Below are 23,154 nucleotides of genomic sequence, written 5' to 3'. Positions count from 1 at the left end.
TTTTAGAATCCATTGGAGATAGCGGCTATTCCTGCGGAGTGCCCAGCATTATAACGAATCCGCGTCTCCCAGTCTAAGGGCTATTTGACATCGCCTCTCCCACGTGCTCTCTTCCATCCAGCGGCTGCGGCGCCCGCCCTGACCCAGACCTTCCGCCCCTAGGCTCGACTGGCAGCGCAGCCCCTCAGCCTCGCACTGGTGTCCGATGCGGGAGCCTGTGCTTAAGTATGGTCTCTTTTCTCTGCCTTTAGAGTCCCGGGTTCCCAGGCGGGGGGCAACAGGCTTCGCTCCGGAAAGGTGGGATCCTCGGAGGAGGCCGCCGCGTGTACGTGGCGCGGTGGGGGCTGGGGGGTCGCGGAGACCCGCAGCGCGTCCCCAGAGCGGGTGTGGGAGCTGCCCGGGCCCGGCACACTGGGACGAGGGTCCGAATTGGACGCTCTGAGCCACTCCCAAAGCGGGTTTGGGGAGTCGGGGTCTTGTTTTGGAATAATGAGTTAGATTGAAAAGCATCCACGCGGTGACCTTGAGCTGACAAGCGGGAGACCCTCTAACAAAAAAATCTCAGGATGGAATACCGTGGCCCAGGACCCCTTCTCTGGGTGGCTAATTTAGGAGGACGGGCTATTTAGACGTTTCCCTTTACGCATTACTAAATATTTTTTAAAAGATGAAAGCAAAAATTATAATCTGCTGTAAAAGTTAAATAAGAGTGTCTTTATTTTTACATCTCATCTATCTCCTTTCATATAAAAAAAAATCATAGAATAAAAGGGACCTTAAGGGCTCAGCTTTGGAGAACCTTTTAATTATTCTTGATATATTTCCGTAATTAATCATTATTTTTTATGTCAGTTAAATTTCTCTCTTCATTATTGGGCTCTTAGGTACCTGTTCACAATTTGTTTTATAATGCGGCAAATTAAAAGATATGACAATGTCAGAGACTTTGAAGATGACTTAACCCCCTTATATTCTAGGTGGAACTTAAATATGAAAGAAAAAGTGACCTTTCCTCTGTAGTCTCTAAGGTGTGAGCATAGGCATAGAAACTAATTAAAATGATTTGAATAAATGATTTGATTTGGATCTTAGAAACCCCCTTCATATCAGACCTGGGGGTAAAACCCAAGTAGTCTTGCCCCCATCTAGTCCAGTGTTCATAGGCTCGTCCTTCAGGCCTGGAAGCCATGACCAGAAAGCAGTAATCTTTCAAAAGTATTTTTTGCTCTGATTAGTAGTAAGTTGAGTTGGGGTTGCCAGTTAATCAGTCATAACTCCTAAACCTGCCGCAAATAATCTGAAGTAAAGGGACATGTAGCAGAGTCCTATTTTATATCAATCAGACAAGTTCAGATCAATTTGGACATCTGACCTATCAAACACACTGATAGCCCTGAAACAAAAACATGGCTCACAAGATTTTCTCTCATTTCTTTTGCACTATTGTTAACATGTTTACTTATTTGCTTCCTCTTTCCCACTGTCATATATCCATCCATACATACATAAATAGATACACTTTTTTTGCTGACTGGTTTGCAAGTAAGTTTCAAACATGACCTTTAACCCTAATTTCTTCAGCTTGTATAACCTTAAGAACAATCTATTACATAGGCACTGTAAGATTATCACACTTAATAAGGTAACATATTCAGATTTCTCTGATTATCCCAAAAATCTCTTTATTTTTAACTCAGAAAAAAAATTTTTTTAAATTCAAGGTCCAAAGTTCACACATTATTTAGTTGTCATGACTCTTTAGTCACTTAATCTAGAACAGCTTTCTACCTCTTTTCTTTATGACCAGCTTTTTAAAGAGACGTGTAGCTGTGTTACAGATTGTCGCACATTGTGGATTTTCCTAATTATTCCCTCATGATCAGACCTGGATCAAATATTTTTGGCAAGAATACTACATAGTTGATATTTTATCTTTATTGGCTATGATGGTGACTGCCAGATCTTTCCAGTATAAAGGGACTGTTTTCCTTCAGTGATAAGTAACCTATGGATATACTTTGAGACCCTGGATATATCCTATTTCCCAATTACCTGTACACAGTAGTTTTATCATCCATTCTTGCCTGAATCACAAGATTACCAATTATCAGTACCAGTCATGCAGAGACTAGGGTCAGTTATCGTGATCATGGGCAAGGACATTAGAAGAATCATTTATTGTAAACTAAGTTTGAACCAAATTAGAAATTTGCTTCCAGACCTGGCACAAATCTGCATAGGATTCCAAAAAAGAAATGGAGGGCATCCCTTCATCACATCCTGGTTAGTTTGGTGGTTTTCAGAAATTTCTGAGAATTACTGTCCTTTTATGTTCACCTAAGCATACTACCTGGAAAGATTAGGAGGTTAAGTACTTGATACATGTAACACATATGCTAAGGAATTGTAACCTCAGAATAGATTGAGGAAACTTTCACTTATGGAAAACAGTTTAGCCGACAGAAGTTTAGATTTCATCAAACAGACTTAGAGCTTGAAGAGGCCTCAGCCATATTGTAATCCCCTCATTTTTCAGGTAAGACATCAAGCCTCATTGGAGATATTCAAGCAAAGATTGGACAACTAATTTTCTGGAACAAAAGGAAACTCATGCATCAGAAAAGGTTTGAATTGATGGCTGATAAGAACTCTCTTAACTCTTAAGTTCCCTGGTTTTATTATATATTTTGTCTGACACAAAAATAACTTAGCATTGTAATCATTCCCAAGACCTAAGCCAGAGATTCTAGAACTCTCTTATCCCTTTCTTCCCTCTCTAGGTTTCAGGGATCTAACCATAAGGTAACCTCTAATTGGATATTTGCTTCTGTAAAACAGTTGCTGTAATAGCTGAAAACTAGGACTAAATCACAGGGTAGCCACAATGCTTCTGTTTTCAACATCAGGTGGTCTATGTGGCTGTTGGATTTTGTCGGTCAGCCTAATATAGTATTAAATAACTGCAAAATAGAATATCTTAAGACTTAGAAGACCCCAAACTAGCAAGTAAATATGAAAATCATTCACTCCTTTATCTCCAATATTTTTTAGGAACAAGTGCCTATAATTAAGTGCCTATAATTACCATAAGCCTGATACTGGTGACTACAGAGAATTTGGAGACTTAGCCAGGCTTGAGAAAACTGATTGTTAGCTCCTAGTTCAGTTTGTAGGTCTGGGAAGATAGTTGAGAAAATAAAATATATAATTGAAACTCTAGAAAAAAAGGAAACCATAATGTTAACATAGGAGTATTGGGTAGTAGAACTATTTCTCTTTTATTTTCCAAATTCTCAAGAAATAGTTTACTCATAATATGATAAACTCTATTTAAAGGAGGAGATACTGTATATTAAAAACTATACCAAGAAAATAACTTTTTTAGAGATTTTATTCATTTATTTGAGAGAGTGAGCGAGAAAGAGACCATGTGTGCGAGTGTAGGGGCAGAGGAAGAGGGTAAGAGAGAGAAGCTGAAGCAGACTCTGCTATCAGCACGGAGCCAGACACGGGGCTCAATACCATGACCCTGAGATCACAACCTGAACCAAAATCAAGAATCTGACACTCAAACTGACTGAGATACCCAGGTGCCCCCCAAAATAGTAATTTTGAAATAAAATTCATACCAAGAGCATTTGGGGCACTCCTCATCTATGTGTTGTCAAAGACTTCCAAATAACAACCATCATTTGTCACTGTGAGTTATATACTAAGGGGTAGGTGGGATAGGGTCAGCATAGTATTACCAGTCTCTGAAAGTTTTTTTTTTTTAAGGAATGAAGTAATTTTTTTAAAGATTTTATTTATTTATTCATGAGAGACATGGAGAGAGAGAGAGAGAGAGAGGCAGAGACATAGGCAGAGGGAGAAGCAGGGTCCATGCAGGGAGCCCGATGTGGGACTTGTTCCCGGGACTCCAGGATCACACCCTGAGCTGAATGAAGGCAGATGCTCAACCACTGAACTACTCAGGCATCCCACCATTCTCTGAAACTTAACACAAAGATTTCATACCTTCTGCCCCTCTGGACTCCAGCTAAAAAGTGATTATATACAAATTTTAACCTGAAGAAATAAAAGGATAGGAATAGGAAAAAGAATGGGATTTTGACCTCACAATCTGTGAATGTGCAGATTTCTGTGGTTTTTATAAGAAAATCACATTTGTTTTATTTTTGGTGTGAGGTATAGAAACACCAATGTCCTGAAGACAGTGAATGTACTATACAATTCAACAATTCAAAAGGCTAAAGAAGTTTTATAGATGAACTTCTGTCATTTGAGCTAGAGGCCTATTGTTTTATAATGCATGTTGTGTTGTCTTTATATTTTTTTAAGTTCCCACAAAACAAGGGTTTCATGTAACACTTATTTTCACAAAAGTTATCTTACCAGTTCTTGGATCTTTTCAGGCTGTTGAGGGAAAAGCCAAAAGAACTCTAGTTCTGAGCATTTGCTAACCCTACACTGCACACTGAATCTTGTTCTTTGGCAGGGATTAGACAACTTTTTATTTATATTGATCTTCTTATTTTGAGATTGTTATAGATTCACATGCAGTTGTAGGAAAAATGCAGACATCCCTTGTGCCCTGTACCCAGTTTTCCACGACAATAAGGTTACAAAACATCACACAGAATATCACAACATGGATACAGAACATTTCCATTACAGAAATCTCATTTTGCCTTTTTATAGTAATAATCACGCTTCCTACCTATATCCCCTCCTTAACTTGTGGCAATCACTAACACATTCTCTATTTCTTTAATTTTGTCATTTCATGAATGCTATATAAATCATATAGTATAGAACCTTTTGGAATTGGCTTTTCTCACTCAGCATAATTCTCTAGAGATTCATCCGGTTTTTATGGAACAGTAGCTCATTCCTTTATTCCTGAGTAGTATTCCATAGTACTGGTATACCAGTTTAACCATTCACCTACTAAAGAATATATGGGTTGTTTCCACGTTTGACTGTTAAAAAATAAAGTTTCTGAATACATTCACATACAGGTTTTTGTGTGACCGACAGTTTTCATTTCTCTGAGATAAATGACAAGGAATACAATTGCTGGGACATATGGTAGTTGCATGTTTAATTTTCTAAAATACTGCCAAACTATTTGTTGGAGTAGCTATACAATTTTACATTACCACTAGGAATATCTGAGTGATCCAGTTTTCCCACATACTCACAGCATTTGGTGTTGTCGCTATAAATTGGAAGAATTTTATGTTTTACATTTAAATTCCTGATCTATTTTGAGTTAATTTTTATGTAAGTCATATATAAATGAGAAATTTAGTTTGAGGTTAAACTTTTTTCTATGGATGTACAATTAATTGTTCTAGTACCATTTGTTGAAAAGGCCATCCTTCATTTCATTGCTTTTGCCCTTTGACTAAAAATCAGTTGGACATATTTGTGTGACTCTAATTCTGGTTCTCTGTTCTGTTCCATTGATCTATGTGTCTGCTCCTCCACCCATAGCATACAATACTGATTACTGTAACTTTGTAAGAAGTCTTACAATTAGGTAGACTGATTTCCCCCATTTTATTCTTGAATTTCTTTAGCTATTTTGCTTTCTAATAAAAATTTTAAAATAATCTTGTCTATATTTACAAAAAATCTTCCTGGGATTTTGATTTGATAGGAATTGCATTAAGCCTATATATGTTAATTTTGGGAAAATGGGTATCCTTACTATGTTGAATTTCCCAATCCATGAACATAATGTGTCTCCATTTATTTAGGTCTTTGATTTTTTTTCATCAGCATTTCGTAGTTTTCAGCATACAAGTCCTGAACATGCTTTGTTAGATTTACTGCTCAGGTTTTTTTGAATGACCATTAATGGTATTGTACTTTTCATTGCGTGTTATCGTACTTTTCATTGCGTGCTCACTGTAAGTATCTAGAGACAGAATTGATTTTTTGCGTGCTTATCTTATATCCTGTGACTGCTGAACTTACTAGTTCTAAGAGTTTCTTTTTAGATCCCTTGGGATTTTCGATGTTCACAATTATGTTACCTGCGAAGAGAATTTTACTTTCTTCCTTTATACTCTGTAGGTCTTATTTTGTTTTCTTGCTTTGCTCTTCTGGGTAGAACTTCCAGCGGAATATTAAGACTGGTAGGAGGGATGCCTTGGTGCCTGAGTGGTTGAACATCTGCCTTCCACTCAGGGTGTGATCCCTGGGTCCTGGGATTGATTCCAGCATTGAGTTCTCTGCAGGGAGCCTGCTTATACTTCTGCCTATGTCTCTGCCTCTCTCTGTGTGTCTCTCATATAAATAAATTAAAAATCTTAAAAAAAAAAAAAAAGAAACTGGTGGGACACCTGGGTGGCTCAGCAGTTAAGGGTCTGCCTTCGGCTCGGGGCATGATCCCGAGGTACCAGGATTGAGTCCCACATTGGGCTCCCTGCATGGAGCCTGCTTCTTCCTTTGCCTGCCTCTCTCCCCCCCCCCCCCCCCCTGTTTCTCATGAATAAATAAATAAAATCTTAAAAAAAAAAAAAAAAAAAAGACTAGGCAGCCTGGGTGGCTCAGCAGTTTGGTGCCTGCCTTCAGCCCAGAGCATGATCCTGGGGACCCTCGATCGAGTCCCACGTCGTGCTCCCTGCATGGAGCCTGCTTCTCGCTCTGCCTGTGTCTCTGCCTCTCTCTCTCTGTGTGTCTCATGAATAAATAAATAAAAATCTTAAAAAAAAATAAATTTTAAAAAAAGACTGGTAAGAGCAGATATCTTGCCTTGCCCACAACCTTAGAGGCAAATATTTAGTCTTTCATCATTAACTATGGTTTTTTATAGATGTTCATTATCAAGTTGAAGAAGTTCTCTTTTCCTTTTCAGTTTTATCATGAATGAGTGTTGAATTTGTCAGATGCTGTTTCTGCATCAATTGATATGATCTCATGATCTTTCTCCAAAGACTGAACGAGCCTTGCATCTCTGGAGAAAACTCCACTTATTCAAGGTGTATATAATTATTTTTATATATTAATTATATTTGCTACTGTCAAGGATTTTTTTTTTTTTTTTAAGATTTACTTATTTATTTATTCAGAGAGAGCGAGAGAGAGGCAGAGACACAGGCAGAGGGAGAAGCAGGCTCCATGCAGGGAGCCCGACGTGGGACTCGATCCCGGGTCTCCAGGATCACACCCCAGGCTGCAGGCGGTGTTAAACCACTGCGCCACCAGGGCTGCCCTACTGTCAAGGATTTTTAAGGCTATTTTATGAGGATATTTTTCTGTAATTTTCTTTTGTGTACTGTGGTTTTGATATCTAGATAATGCTAGATTCGTGAATAAGTTGTTAGATTTCTATATATGGTATTTGTAGTGCTATTACCTTTTGATGTCTGCAGGGTCTACAGTGATATATTCTATTTCATTACTTATACTGATAATGTGATTTTTTTTTATTAGTCTTGGTAGAGGTTTGTCTGTTATAATCTTCTCAAAGAACCAGCTCCTTGTTTTATTGATTGTTGTACTTGTTTTCATTTTCATTAACTTCTGCTCTTTATTATTTCCTTCCTTCTCAATGCTTTGGGTTTTTGTGTTCTTTTTCTAGGTGCGTGAAGTAAAAGTTTAGTTTGTGGATTTGAGACCTTTACTTTCTTTGGTCTCTGGTATGAATTTAGTTGTCAGTTTTCCTCTTGGCTCTGATTTAGCTGTGTCCCACAAATTTTGATGTGTTGTATTTTCAGTTTATTTAGTTCAATGATTTTTTATTTTTTTGAGACTTCTTCTTTGCCCCATGGATTATTTAGAAGTAGTTTATTTTCCAAATGTTTGGAGATTTTCCTGTTATCTTTCCATTGCTGATTTCCAGTAGGATTCTGCATGATTTCAATTATTTTAGATTTGTTGAGGCTAGTTTTGTAGCCTAGGATATAAATGGGCATTTGATAAAAATGTGTATTCTGTAGTAGGGAAAAACGTTCTGTAAATGAGGATTGTGTGTTGATGGTGGTGTTTTTCTACACCTTTGCAAATCTTCTGTCTAGCTCTGTTGGTTGTTAAGAGAGGAATATTTAGTACCCAACCGTATGTCTCTTTCTCCTTTCAGTTCTACTCTTGTGTATTTTGCAACTCTCTTGTTTGGTGCACACGCATTTAGGATTGTTGTGTTTTCTTTTCTTGGTAGATTAATCCTTAATGTTCCTTTCTGTCTTGTAATTTCCTTTGGTCTGACATCTACTTTGATATTAATATATCCACTGTTTTCTTTTGATTGATCTTTTTCTATCCTTTTATTTACAACCTGCCTGTACCATTATATTTGAAGTAAATTTCTTAGAGACAGGGCAGCCCCGGTGGCACAGTGGTTTAGTGCCGCCTGCAGCCCAGGGCATGATCCTGGAGACCCTGGATCGAGTCCCGCGTTGGGCTCTGCATGGCGCCTGCTTCTCTCTCTGCCTGTGTCTCTGCCTCTCTCTCTCTCTGCATCTCTATGAATAAATAAATAAAATCTTTAAAAAAAAATTTTTCTTAGAGACAGCATATAGTTGGTAATGTTTTTTAATCCATTTTACCAGTCCCTTTTAATTGATTATTGAGACCATTTATATTTAATGTAATTGTTTATATTAGGGCCTAAATTTGTTCCTTTTTAATTTTCAGAATAGAAAAATAGAAATTTAATAGAAAATTAAATTTTCAGAATAGAAAAACAGAATAGTTTTTCTCTTTCTTGCCCTACTATGGATTACATGAATACATTTTAGAATTTCATTTTGATTTATATATAGTATTTTTTTAAAGATTTTATTTATTTATTCATGAGAGACAGAGAGAGACAGAGACATGCAGAGGGAGAAGCAGGCTTCATGCAAGGAGCACAATGTGGGACTCGATCCTGGGACTCAGGGATCCTTATATATCCTTTATAGTGATTGCTCTGGGTACTACATGATATTTACATAGCTTATCACAGTCTAATGGGGTTGACACCAGCTTCACTGAAGTATAGAAACTTTACCTCCCTTTATCTTCATCATATTTATTAATATACATTTAAAACCACATTAGAGGGCAGCCCGGGTGGCTCAGTGGTTTAGTGCCACCTTCATCCCAGGGCATGATCCTGGAGACCTGGGATCAAGTCCCACATGGAGCCTGCTTCTCCCTCTGCCTCTCTCTCTCTCTCCTCTCTATGTATTCTTACAAATAAATAAATAAAATCTTAAAAAAAAAAAAGATAAAACCACATTTGACTGTTTAAGATTTTATTTGAGAGTGTACTCACGAAAGAGCACAAGCAGTGGGGCGAGGGAGAGGGAGCAACAGACTCCTTGCTAAAAGCAAGGAGTCCAATGCATGGCTGGGTCCCAGGACCCCAGGATCATGACTGAGCTGAGGGTAGACGCTTAACTGACTTGAGTCACCCAGGTGCCCCTAATTAGCTTTATATTATAATTTTCGTTTCAACTGTCAAACAGTTTAGGACATTCGAGAAGGAAAGTGTTATACTTAGTCATATTTGTATTTTTCCTCCTTCTTGATGTTCCAAGTCTCCTAATATCATTTCCTTTCTGTTTAGAACTTTAATTCTTCTCGTAGGGTAGATTCGCTGGCAACAAATTCTAGTTTCTTTCATTTGAGAAAGTCTTGATTTTCCCTTCATTCCTGAAGCATATTTTTGCTAGATTCAGGTTCTGGGTTGACTAATTGTTTTCCCCTAGGTAAGATGTCACATTTTCACTTGCTACTTTCAAAAAGTTTTGTCTTTAGTTTTAGATGTTTGGCTGTGCTTGATGTAGATTCATTTGTGTTTATATGCCTTTGGCATTCACTCAGCTTCTCTTGGATCTATAAATTTATCTCTTTTGCCAAATTTGGGAAGTTTTCGGCCATTATTTCTTCTAGAACTTGTACAGCCCTGCTCTTTTCTCCTCTTCTTCCAGGACTCTGTTGAAACAAATATTAGATCTTTTATTACCTTCATATGGGTTTCTGGCACTCTGTTCATTTTTTTCCATTATATTTTTCTGTTAGATTAGTTAAGTCTATTTTCTGTCTTCTAATTTGCTGATTTCGTGCTTGCTTCGGCAGCACATATACTAATTAGCTGATTTCTTCCTCTGTCCCTCATTCTGCTGTTGATTGTTCTATCAGTTTATTTTGGTTATTTTATTTTTGACTTCTTAAAATTTCCATTTGGTTCTTCTAACATCTTCTTTATCTCAAGCATATTCATAATTGCTTATTGATGTATTTTTTGTAATAACCATTTTTAAATCTTTGATATTTCTAACTGTCATCTCAATGTCAGATATATATTGCCTTTTTTCATTCAGTTTGTGACTTTCTTAGTTCTTGGTATGATGATTTTTTTTTTAATGATTATTTTCTTTTTATTGTAACCTGGACATTTTGCGTATTGTGTTGTGAGGCTCTAGATCTTGTTTAAGAAGATCCCTTCTTTTCTAGGGATGCCTGGGTGACTCAGCGGTTCAGCATCTGTCTTCAGTTCAGGGCCTGATCCGAGGGTCTGGGGATCGAGTTCTACATCAGGCTTCCCACAAGGAGCCTGCTACTCCCTCTGCCTATGTCTCTGCCTCTCTCTCTGGGTCTCTCATGAATAAATAAAATCTTAAAAACAAAAACAGAAAACCTTCTTTTCTAGCTGGCTCCTTTTGCCACTGCTCCATTAGCAAAAAGTAGGGGAGGGGGCCTGCTGCCTCATGACTACTAGATGTGGGCTAGAAGTCCAGGTAATTCACTCTGTCACTTAGGTATGTTGGGGGTGATGTGCTCCTCATTACTGCTGGGAAAGAGTAGGAGTTACGGCTCTCCAGTAGGTCTCCACTAGTATCACCCTGGCTGAGACAGACTGGAGTGCCTTATTACTGCTCCCCACATGGTCTCCACTGACACACTGAGTATGTGAATTTACCATGGGACTATAATGCAGGCCTTGAATCTCAAAGAGGCCACCTTTGATACCACCTAGACGGGAGGGAAAAGGGTACCTCATTATTGCCAATTGAAGTAGAAGTCCAGGCTCCTCATGTTGTTTCCACTGACACTTGTTGGGGGTGCGGGAAGCCCTCATTAATGCTCAGTAAGGATTTAAAGTCCCTGTTTCCTAATCTCCCTTCTCTAAAGTGTGAGGATGGGAGTGCCTCATTACAGCTTAGTGAGGGTAGAAGTCTAGGCTCCTAACTTGGCTTATGTTGATGTGGCTGGATGGGGAATGCAGGCCACAATGTTTTTGTTTGCCTGGAGTACAATAGTTATTGTTTAAAAGTTTTCTATTTTATAGGCTTCCCCTTTCCTGGCCCTTTAGCTAGACAGGGCCAGCTTTGGGGAGATGGGGAGTTTGGACTGTGCCCATTGGCATTTGCAGATTGCTGGCTTCTTCAGCTCCGACTCTGTGATATAGGAGACAAAAAAGAGGGAGAAAGAACTCCCCACTGTTTTGTTTCTTAGGTCTCAAGGGCCCTGGCCAGTATATTTTCTTCTCTCCATCTTTAAGAGTCTTATGTTGGTTTTATATGTCAGATCCAGGGTTTTTAGTTGTACTTAGTTTGAGGAACAAGGAAAAACACATCTCTTGCACCATCTTTCCAGAAGCACAAGTCCTAAACTGCATTGTATGATATAGAATATTCTGTCTCTGGTGCCTGAGTGGCTCAGTGGTTGAGCATCTGCCTTTGGCTCAGATAATAATCCCAGGGTCCTGGGCTTGAGTCCCACATCGGGCTCACCACAGAGAGCCTGCTTCTCCCTCTGCCTATGTCTCTGCCTCTCTGTGTGCCTCTCATGAGTAAGGTAATAAAATCTTTAAAAAATATGTATCTTCTGTCTCTGACTGGTTAGTGGTGTTTTAGAACAGCACAGCAATACCTGAAAAATTGTGACTTTCAGTTAACTGTTGGTATTTTTCAGGTAGTTTATGTGGTAAAAATCTCTGCAGTTGACCCTTGAACAACAACAGATTTGAACTACACAGGTCGACTTAAATGCAGATTTATTTTAGTACTATACTATTAATGTCGTTTCCTTATAATCTTTCTTTTTCTTTTCTTTTTTTTTTTTAAGAGAGAGAAATAATGCATGAGTTGGAGGCAGGGAGGTGCAGAGGGAAAGAGAATTTTTTTTTTTTTTTTTTTAAGAGGGAGAGAGACTCTTAAGCACTCCCTACTGAGCATAGAGCTTGACGGGCTTGATCCCATAGTCCATGAGATCAAGACCTGAGCTGAAATTACAAGTCTGACACTTAACTGACTGAGCCACCCAGGTGCCCCAAGTGGATGGTGTTTATTAATAATTAATAGAAATTTTGTATTTATGTAGAGATAATAAAGGGATCCTTATTACAACAAGTCAAAGTTACATTAGCAACCAGCGGTACTTGCAGGAAGACACCAGAGATCTCTTCGTTTTCCCTTAAAACTCTATTAGGAATGAGGCTTTAACAAGTAAACCTTGCAACATAATAGAGCAAGCTGTCTTAAAACTAGAGATTTAGATAGAGAGGGCCTTTGGGGGCCCCATAACCAGCAGTAAAAAATCTAAATCTGTAAACTGTAGGTTTTTCATTAGAAGATTGTTGGGGGAGGGGGATATAATTAAAGACTCCATTAGAAATTTATAAAATAAGAGTAACAATTTCAAGTAAACTTTGTTCAGTTCTGTTCATAAACTGTTCTTGTTTTAATTATCTAACTCTTCAGCTAGCCTAAAACTATTTATTCACAGACTGACAAACTTTTTCTTAATTTTTAAATCAGGTGACTAATAAACATACCAAAAGAATATGGCTGCACAAATGCCAGAATCTGATCAGATAAAACAGGTAAGGTAATACAATTAACAAAAAAGAATTTTGCAAAAAATTTAAGGCACAACTTGGTGCAACCATGTCAGTCAGTGATCTCACAAAATAACTTCATATTTCATTTCCAAAAATGGATTCTAAATGATATGAAACATACTTATTTTCCAGATAATTTGACAGATATCCAGGAATGAATAAATATTCAACTAGAAAACTGGACTGTATTTTGTAGATCATACCATATGGGTCATGTTATGCCCATTTAAGTTTTGACTTCAAGTATTACAGGGTATTTTCCCCAAATACAGATCATCAGCAATTAAGTTTCAAAACTTTTTTTTAAAACCAAACATTAAAGAATGTTCTGATTTTTCATAGTTCAAGGAATTTCTTGGAACCTACAATAAACTTACCGAAACGTGCTTTTTGGATTGCGTTAAAGACTTCACAACAAGAGAAGTCAAACCTGAAGAGGTACGAAAAGTGCTGCCCACTAAAAATTCTCTAAGCTTGTCACAAACAATAGAAGTAGGATGCCTCTAACCATTTTGCTTGTTCCTAGTTATTTCAGAAATTTGGGCTACCTAATATATAACATTGCTCAGAGGAACTAAAGTATGGGTCCTGACCCATGGGCATTGAATTTAATGATCCCAAATATAATGTGACACTCATACTGTAGCATGGCAGTTTTCTTTCTTTCTTACTCTCTCTTTCTTTCTTTTAGTTAAGATACCTAAGGTTTGCTGAATTATTGTTCCATAGCAAAACTTCTTACTAATTAGCTTTCAGTCAAGATGGCCTGGCTTGAGAAACTTGATAATGGCTTTTCTATCTGACCCTGAGAAATCAGGTTAATTCTGGAAAAAGCAGAGCTTGAATATGGTGGCTGATATTGCATAGGTGGACTCTGAAAACTCAATCCTATGCAAAATTTTAACTTTTAATATCCTCATCAAAACATTTATATGTTGGCCAAAACTTTGGCCAAGTTTGTTGACACAAACTTCCTCCAATGTAAGATGTTGACCAATATCCATGCCAAGAACATATAACCAGTAATCAGCAAGTCCTTGTTAAATAATGACAAAGCTTGAAAAATGCCAAGCATAACATTCTTTTTGTTAAAAAGAGATGTTGAAATTTAATAATGTTAGGAATGGAGTTTCTAAAAAGGAACAAACTTACTACTGGGCCTATGTTTTAACAGTTAGAATGAGAGATGAAAAAAGGCAGGGACATATCATTGTTTTTGTTTTAGTGCTACAAACTGGTAGGCATTCAGTATATGTTAATTTTTGTAACTGGATAAAACTATTAGCAATTGAAAGCTGTGGTTACTCACTAGTCGTTTTAATTCTCATATATTCAAAGAAAAAAGCACCCACGGCTGTTCATTTAGAATATGTACTTTTTAAAAACTAATAATTGTATCTTTCCTATTGGATCTTTTCTTATTTCTAGACCACCTGTTCAGAACATTGCTTACAGAAATATTTAAAAATGACACAAAGAATATCCATGAGATTTCAGGAATATCATATTCAGCAGAATGAAGCCCTGGCAGCCAAAGCAGGACTTCTTGGCCAGCCACGATAGAGAAGTCCTGATGGATGGACTTTTGATGAAAGATTGCCAGCAGCTGTTGTGATAGAAATGATTCATCTGCTAGAATCCCCTGGAAAGCAGTAGCCACCCTGTTAAACTGTCTGTCATGACTGTGGCAAATGGAAACAACTGGAGAAACAAAATTGCTATTTACGGAGAATAATCAAAATAGAAGGTCTTATTATTCAATGAAAATAATAAGATGCAACATTTGTTGAGGCCTTAAGATTCAGCAGCTTGGTAACTTCATTAGAAAAATAAACCATTGTTTCTTCAATTGTGACTGTTAATTTTAAAGCAAAATATGTGTTCAATCATGTATGAGATCGAAAAAATTTTTTTATTACTAAAAGTAAAATAAATGGAAATATCACTGAGCAGTTGTTTATACTATATATAGTACCATAGTATTCTGACTGGACTGTGGATACGTTGAAATGTTTTTCAATCACGATCATCCTCCAAGTATTCCTGTTCATTCATGTCTGCCTCAAATTGCTGGTAAATACATAAAATAGTTACTTGCTAATCATTTCAACCCCCTATCCTTTCTTGCCTCCCTTCTTGTGTTAGGGTGGATATTATACATTCATATTCTAGCCATATTTTGATATGTCTATAGTAAACATCCCACCTGAGACTACCTTGGGAATGTGTAAGAATTGACTGTTACGCTCTAGTAGAGACTGTGTTTTGTGTTTTGTTCAAAAGCTGAGTCCAACATGAATGATTCTGAATCATTCCAACATTACACAGTGTATTCTCAGCCATGACATGTGATCAGTGCAATAAAAAGTGAACCGAAGTTAAAGGAGTGTTTTATGGCTAAATGAATCCTAAAACAGATACAAGCATCTGCAGGAAATTCTAGTTGATGCATAAATATACCAAGCAATTTGGCTGTTAAATAGACTAATACCTACTAGTAAATTGGCTTATGAGTGGATTTCATTTGGTACCAATCTAAACTTGCACTTAAGAGAACACTAATTATAATTCTTCTATACATTTCTTTATATATATATATAATTTTTTTAAGATTTTATTTATTTATTCATGAGAGACACACAGAGAGGGAGGCAGAGACACAGGCAAAGGGAGAAGCAGGCTCCATGCAGGGAGCCTGACGTGGGACTTGATCCCGGGTCCCCAGGATCACGCCCTGGGCTGAAGGTGGCACTAAACCTCTGAGCCACCCGGGCTGCCCATCACCTATACATTTCTAATACCAAAGTGATTTCTATGTATTGTCACATTTGAAGCCAAAAGTATTATTCTACTTTGATAATTTATGGCTTTCTGTATTCTAATTTTTTAAGCTATTGCATCATTTAACTAACAATACCATTTAACTTACAGGCCTTTGTTGACATTGCAGTCAGTAACGGTTAGGTCTTTGAAAGTACAAAGACAAAATATTAACAGTGCTACTTTTAAAGTTGAAATGTTGGAACATCTATAAGACTCAACAAAATATACAATTCACTGTAGTTAAAGGAACATGAAAAAATAGACTTGTTTCATCATAAGGCAAGAAAAGCAACCAAAAATTCAGAAATTGTACTCATTTAAAGTTCCCATCCACACAGACTTTACTGTTTTTATGTAATCAGGCCTAACATGTTATTTACTGTGTTCATATAGCAAAGATAATTAAGTATGTGCTCACCTGGCAAATAAGGGGAATTTTGCGCAACAGCATCTCAAATACCTGAGGAGGGAGTGTGTGTTTGAAAACCTTCAGAAGTTCCTGTGGTTGTCCACACACTAAAAGGGCATTGCTGAGATGTTCAACTCCCAATCGATGTTCTCCTGAAACAGATTGATAAAGTTTAAAGCAAAATTTTAACGTTCTTCAAAATAGTCTACAAACTACCAAGAAAGCAACAACTATTAAAATGAAAAAAGGGATGCCTGGGTGGCTCAGTGGTTGTGTCTGCCTTTAGCTCAGGGGTGATCTTGGAGTCCCAGGATTGAATCCCACATGGGGCTCCCTGCAGGGAGCCTGCTTTTCCCTCTGCCTGTGTCTCTGCCTCTCTGTGTCTCTCATGAATAAATAATCTTAAAAAAATGAAAAAAAAGAAAGCATATCAAACTATGCACTACTTAAACAAGTCTTAAAAACAGTAAAGACAAAATGGGGAAAATGTTGAGCTGCCCATTAGACTCACTGTGATCAAAAATACACTCTTGCTTTAGAAATGCTCACATTCCGCAATGTGGGTTTGCAACAGGGGTATACTGAGTATTTTTTAAAGATTGTCTTCTGCTGTTACTGAAAGGGAATAGGTTATCCTTAACTCTACATGTGTGATTGATGAAATATAAAGGAAACACCTAATGTTCTGGCTAAATGAGACTTTTAGAGTTTTGTTTTTATTTTATTTTTTTAAGATTTTATTTATTTATGAGAGACACAGAGAGCGAGAGAGGCAGAGACACAGGCAGAGGGAGAAGCAGGCTCCATGCAGGGAGCCCGATGTGGAACTCGATCCTGGGTCTCCAGGATCACGCCCTGCGCTGAAGGCAGCGCTAAACAGCTGAGCCACCGGGCTGCCCTAGGGTTTTGTTTTTAAAGATTTTATTTATTCACGAGAGACAGAGGCACAGACGTAGGTAGAGGAAGAAGCAGGCTCACTGCCATGATCCTGATGCAGGACTCGATCCCAGGATCCCTAGATCATGACCTGAGCCAAAGGTAAATACTCAATCACTGAGCCACCCAGGTGCCTGAAATGAAACTTTAAAAAAATAGATTGTATTATCAAAGGGTTTAAAACAGGGTTTAGCATAATATGATTACATTGCTAGGGAAAGAAAAGAGATTTATGAACTTTGATTTCTAAGTTTTAAAATGTTTTAGGGTGATTGGCTATAAAGTAAGAATGAAAATTTATGTACTATGGAAATTAGTCATAGAATTTCTGTTTAAGTTAAAACATGGAATTACTTAGTCTCACTATTTCATTCCAGAAAACTGAGGCAAAGATCAGTAAAATGACTTAAAGTTTCAAAATTAGTGCCAAATTAGTAACTGCATCTAATTTTCTGAACCTTGAGACCACAATATGCTGTCTCTCTTAAGGTGTTACATAATTTCCCACATATATAGAAAAGTGCATGACGGACAAAATAATGCTTCCCGGATTCGTATTATATTGAAACTGAAAAGCCATCAGAAGGACATGACCTAACTTAAGACACACAAAGCAAACATTGCCTATATTATATAAGTTTTAAGAGTTAAGGTCTTGTGTCTAGACATCTAATTTTACATTTTCAACTTAAATTATCTTTTTTTTTTTAAGATTTTATTTATTTATTCATGAGAGACAGAGAGAGAGAGAGAGGCAGAGACACACGCAGAGGGAAAAGCAGGCTCTATGCAGGGAGTCTGACTTGGGACTCAATCCCAGGTCTCCAGGATCAGGCCCTGAGCAGAAGGCGGCACTAAACCGCTGAGCCACCCGGGCTGCCCCTCAACTTAAATTATCATTGCCAGGTATCTAGTAAATTTTCATAGACATATAAAGAAGGTACTTAGATGAAATACTGTACTAGTATTTCACTAAAAGGTCTAGTTTATTTTATTAAAGACTTACTTGTTTTAGAGAGAGGGAGCAAAGGTTGGGGAGTAGGGGCAGAGGGAGAGAGAGAGACTCAAGCAGACTCCACACTGAGTGAGGAGTCCAATATGGGGCTCCGTCTTCCCACCCTGAGATCATGACCTGAGCTGAAACTAAGATTCAGATACTCAAACAACTGAGCCACCCAGGTACCCTAAAAGGTTTATTTTAAATTAATAAAAGTACAGCTTTATGGAGATGACACATTAGGTCAAAATACTTTGATCATATTGAACCTTTTAAAGAAAAAAAAAGGTAAAATAGTGCCTCCTCTCAAGTTGACACAACTGATGTGACAAAAACAATTACCAGTTTGATCAAGTAAGCCAACCAACCAAAAGATTGAATCAATTCAGCTAATCAGAAATTTCAATCAAAATTATTGGCTTTATCATCTTATATAGACATAACCACAATTGAGATGGCTCTAGGAATATCCTCCTTGACAGCAAGGTAATGAAAATGGGATAGTGACAGGGGGTGGAGAAAACTGAAAGGATTACAGAAAACTCGGTGAGAAATTATTGCATTAGAACTTTGGTTCTCAGTGTATTGTAATAACCTAGAGAGTTTGAAAAAAAAATACTGACACCTGGGTCCCACCCCAGAGATTCTGATTTCATTGGTCTGGAGTTTGGTGTGGATTTCAATAAGCAAGCAAGATGAGAACTCCATTAGAAGTAAAATATGGACATAAAACCCTTAAAGAACTAATTAATCAATTTAAGGTTTCACAGAAATAATGTTATCACCCTTAAGAGGGAAAATTTAAAAACCATATTTCCAATTTTTAATCATCTCAGTATTTGTAACATCTTCACCTCTAAGTTAAACTGAACTATTACAAGAAAGCTTTTAAACATTAAGAATATGTCATAATTTTTAAATTTATAATTCCCACCTTTCTCTCCATATTTATATCATCCCAATTCAAAAAATGTTCAAGCAGAAAGGGTTTATCTATTTTACTTGCCCCTGTGTCCCAGCAGTATCCACATTTAGGAATTAATCTAGATTCTGTGAGGACCCTAGTTTGTTGTTGTTTTTAATTTTATTTATTTAGAGAGAGTGTGCATGCGAACACAAGCAGGGGGAGGGGAAGAGGGAGGAGGAGGTAAGAAGAAGGTGGAGAGAGAATCTGAAGCAGACTCCATACTGAGCGCAGAGCCCTACTGTGGGTAGAGCTCTGGATGCTGAGATCATGACCTGAGTAGAAACCAAGGGTCAAATGCTCAACTGACTGAGCTACCCAGGCGCCCTGTGAGTCCCCTAGTTTATATAATTTGAGGGAGGGGACCCTTTTTGTTTTTAAGATTTTATTTTTTTTAAGTAACCTCTACCCCCAACATGGGCTCAAACTTACAACCCAGAGATCAGGAGTCACATGCTCTACTGACCAAGCCAGCCAGGCACCTGGAGAGCCCTTTTAAAAAAGACAATATAAAATTATGAATAAAAAATTAGGACTCTTCCCAGAACCCATTCTGCTCAGTGGTTAAGCATCTGCCTTCAGCTAAAGATGTGATTCTGGAGTGTGGGGACTGAGTCCTGCATCAGGCTCCCTAAAGGGCGCCTGCTTCTCCCTCTGCCTATGTCTTTGCCTCTCTCTGGGTCTTTCATAAATAAATGAAATCTTAAAAAAAAAAAAAAAGGGGGGGGGGATATCCCTGGTGGCTCAGCGGGTTGGCGCCTGCCTTTGGCCCAGGGCGCGATCCTGGAGTCCCGGGATCAAGTCCCATGTCGGGCTGCATGGAGCCTGCTTCTCCCTCTGCCTAAATAAATTTCTCTGCCTCTCTCTCTATATGTCTATCATGAATGAATGAATGAATGAATGAATGAATGAATAAATAAATAAATCTTTAAAAAAAAAAAAAGCCTGTGTCAATGAAGGTCCTTAAAGCTTATGCTTTACTACCTTGGTTAAAATCACTTCTGTTTATATCATTTAAGTCAGTTCTTACCATTTATTTTGCCATTAATATTTAAGATATTTTTAGTCCATTTAAAAACTTTCTAAAAGATTAGTATTGAATAAAATACTAAAACTTCAAATTCCAATGATTAATGTGCTATGACTGAGTATCTTTTTCATTTCTCAAAACCTTTATCATGTGTTTTAAGCCACTGAATTAACATAAAAATCTTGGGTATTGAGTCATCCAGGATCCTGACTTTGTTTTCATAAATTCTGGAGCATGCTACCTCTTAATACAGGGTGAAAAAACAAAATCTTTTCAAAAAAGACAAAAGAGAAAAGCAGCTACAGGCACTGTGAAGAGAGGAAATTTACAACACTTGAAAAAAAAAAGGATACATAAATGGGTATAAGCAACATCATTCATCCCTCACATAAGATTATAGCCTGAAAAAAAAAAAAAAAAAAAGATTATAGCCTGAAAACAATTCTTTTCCTTTCCAGGGCTTAACACCAGAACAAAGACACAATTACTACATACAGCATTTACAAATACTTAAATTACCTACCATCATTTTATGTAATAATGTTGAGTCCAAGGTAGCCCCTACATACATCACTACATTAGACACAATACAAGAATGGGCATTTATAATTTCACCATCAAAAATAAGTAATTATTGTGATAAGAATACTTATAAGAATGCAGGAAAAGCTTCATGAAACAGTTCAAATTTTTTAGGTTTTAATTCATAAAACATTTAGTCATTTGGAGCATTCATTTACCTAGAATTTTACCTGACAATAAATGAAGAGTTACTATATTTGGTTTTGCTTCTCCATCTGCCCATTTCCAATGTATAATAAGCCCGAATGCTATGTATAATATGATGGAAATAGGGGTGCCTGGGTGGCTCAGTTGGTTAAGTGTCTGCCTTCAGCTCAGGTCATGATCCCAGAGTCCTGGGATCAAGCTGCATGTTGGACTGTTCCCCTGCTTATTCTCTCTCAAATAAGATCTTTAAAATAAAATAAAAAATATACACGGTGGAGATGAACAGTGTGATCAAGTGAAAATCACTTTAAAGCTAGTTGGTTAACACATCTAGCTAGTTTTTCTTTTCCTTTGAGAGAAAAAGATAGTGGAGGTCAGTAGGGGGAGAGGGAGAGAGAATCTTAAGCAGGCTCCACACTCAGCTCGGAGGCCTGATCTCAGAACCCTGAAATCATGACCTGAGTTGAAATCAAGAGTCAGGAGGCTTAACTGACTGGGCTACCCACATGCCCCAAGTTTTTTGACATATAACTACCAAATATATTTTGAACATATATTATCATAAGTAACTGCTTACAAAAAAATGTTTACATTTTTACCTCTGGATAACCAAAGTTCTCCCATTTGTACCTCTTGCAGAAAAAGTTCTTGCAATTTTTCATTCTTTGCTGGATCCCACAACTAAAAGATTCATAAAATATTAACAATGAGTAATGAATGTAAGGTATAGGTTTAGTGATCAAAATTATCTAATTTTTATTTAAAAGGCATGTCTTGAACCTCATCTAAATCCAAAGTCTGATAAACACAGTTGTTCTTTATAATATTTAAAACAACTTAAGATGGAATTACATTTTCAGGTAATTAAAAATCCACGGCAGGGATCCCTGCGTGGCTCAGCGTTTTGGTGCCTGCCTTTGGCCCAGGGAGTGATCCTGGAGACCTGGGATCGAGTCCCACATCCCGCTCCTTGCATGTAGCCTGCTTCTCCCTCTGCGTGTGTCTCTGCCTCTCTCTCTCTCTCTCTCTCTCTCATGAATTAATAAAATCTTAAAAAAAAAAAAATCCATGGCATATTGAAATTAGGTTGAGATGCTTGTAGTAACTCTCATTTACATTTTAATCAGCTTCCTAAATACACATAGCAGAAATCCTACTGTAATTAACTGCAACAAACGTGACTTGTAGGTTGCAAAATTGTTTTTCTTGCCTAAGGGTATTAAGGCTGTTTGTTGATTTGGCAAAGGGCATGCATGGCCAGAAGTTGGCAGGACAGTTGGTGGTGTTCTGAAGTACCCTACAGCTTGCTTCAGCCTGGTTCGGGAAGGTGACCAGAGTCACAGGATAGCATCATTATTGGTACCATGACCAGGCTGGTCTTGAAAGGTACGTAGAGTGGACAATCCTTGACCCAAAATGTCAACTCCCCTGTCAGTCACTTCAGCTCAGTCTGTTATAGCTGGAGCGTTTTTGTGTTTTCTGTTTGCTGTCCACAAGAATTCTCTTTTTAAAATGGGATGAGTTGGGGAGCCTGGGTGGCTCAGTGGTTGAGCTGCTGCCTTGGCCCAGGTCGTGATCCCGGGGTCCCGGGAGCCCTGCATGGAGCCTGCTTCTCCCCTGCCTAGGTCTCTGCCTCTCTCTGTGTGTCTTTCATAAATAAATATTATTATTATTATTATTATTATTATTATTATTATTATTATTATCTATGAAAGACACAGAGACCTCGGCAGAGGGAGAAGCAGGCTCCCTGCGGGGAGCCCGGTGTGGGTGGGATTCGAACCCAGGACTCTGGGATCACGACCTGAGCCAAAGGCAGACACTCAACCACTGAGCCACCCAGGCGTCCCAATAAATAAATACCTCTTAAAAGTAAAAATAGTAAAATGGAATGTGTCTTTTTATAAGCCCCAAGTGGTTGTCCCCTCCTTCCTCTTCCGCTGTAAGCTAAGCGCACAGTGAAGGCGCCGCTCGGGGCGGTGGGAAATGCCTGCGGCCCAGCCCGGAACCCCGGCCCCGCCAGGCCCCGCCAGGCCCCGCGCCGCCCGGGCCGCGGTTCCGCGGTTACTCACTATCACGCCACCTCGGCGCCCCCAAGCACTGCACCTGCGCGCCCCGTGCCTCCGCCGGCCGCCGCTGGGCTCCTCTCTCTGCAAACACAAGGCGGCACGTGCTGCCGGAGCCCTCCCGACGCCCGCGGGGCCGCCCGCCGCCCGCCGCCCTCCCGGCCGCGCAGCCGCACTCACTGTCCCGCAGGCGGCGCCTGAACGCGGGGTCGCCGCGCCGCTTCCGGTCCCGGTGAACACAGTAGGCGAGGAAGGCGACGGCGCCGCAGGCCGACAGGGCCGCCAGGGCCGCCAGGAGGCCGAGCACGGCGCGGACGCGGGGCATCCGGCCGCGGGCGTCCGACGGCTGAGCGTTG

The 23,154-nt window shown here is 38.6% G+C and overlaps 2 protein-coding genes across 8 annotated transcripts; one reads left to right on the top strand and one right to left on the bottom strand.

Moving 5' to 3' along the window:
* Window positions 1-89: 89 nt before the first annotated feature.
* Window positions 90-15,221, top strand: TIMM9 (translocase of inner mitochondrial membrane 9). 4 transcript variants are annotated; one of them, XM_072761659.1, is made up of 6 exons: window positions 90-225; window positions 2,537-2,624; window positions 6,869-6,992; window positions 12,762-12,826; window positions 13,187-13,282; window positions 14,273-15,221. In XM_072761659.1, exons 4-6 carry the CDS (start codon window positions 12,788-12,790, stop codon window positions 14,405-14,407), a joined length of 270 nt encoding a protein of 89 aa, XP_072617760.1. In that variant the 5' UTR covers window positions 90-225; window positions 2,537-2,624; window positions 6,869-6,992; window positions 12,762-12,787; the 3' UTR covers window positions 14,408-15,221. The 4 variants fall into 4 exon arrangements, with proteins under 4 accessions (XP_072617760.1, XP_025856391.1, XP_025856392.1 ...); XM_072761661.1 differs by having other exon boundaries at window positions 161-297; XM_026000606.2 differs by lacking the exon at window positions 6,869-6,992 and having other exon boundaries at window positions 101-225.
* TOMM20L (translocase of outer mitochondrial membrane 20 like) lies at window positions 9,235-23,154 on the bottom strand. 4 transcript variants are annotated; one of them, XM_026000522.2, is made up of 5 exons: window positions 22,979-23,154; window positions 22,839-22,882; window positions 21,332-21,413; window positions 16,086-16,228; window positions 9,549-9,933 (listed from the first exon to the last, which is right to left on the bottom strand). In XM_026000522.2, exons 1-5 carry the CDS (start codon window positions 23,121-23,123, stop codon window positions 9,835-9,837), a joined length of 513 nt encoding a protein of 170 aa, XP_025856307.2. In that variant the 5' UTR covers window positions 23,124-23,154; the 3' UTR covers window positions 9,549-9,834. The 4 variants fall into 4 exon arrangements, with proteins under 4 accessions (XP_072617758.1, XP_025856307.2, XP_072617757.1 ...); XM_072761658.1 differs by lacking the exon at window positions 9,549-9,933 and adding an exon at window positions 14,636-14,914; XM_072761656.1 differs by lacking the exon at window positions 21,332-21,413 and having other exon boundaries at window positions 22,805-22,882.

The sequence above is a fragment of the Vulpes vulpes genome, chromosome 6 (genome assembly GCF_048418805.1).
Source record: "Vulpes vulpes isolate BD-2025 chromosome 6, VulVul3, whole genome shotgun sequence".
NCBI classification, from domain to species: domain Eukaryota; kingdom Metazoa; phylum Chordata; class Mammalia; order Carnivora; family Canidae; genus Vulpes; species Vulpes vulpes.
Note: the sequence above shows the minus strand (reverse complement) of the source record. Positions and strands in the feature narration are given on the sequence as shown.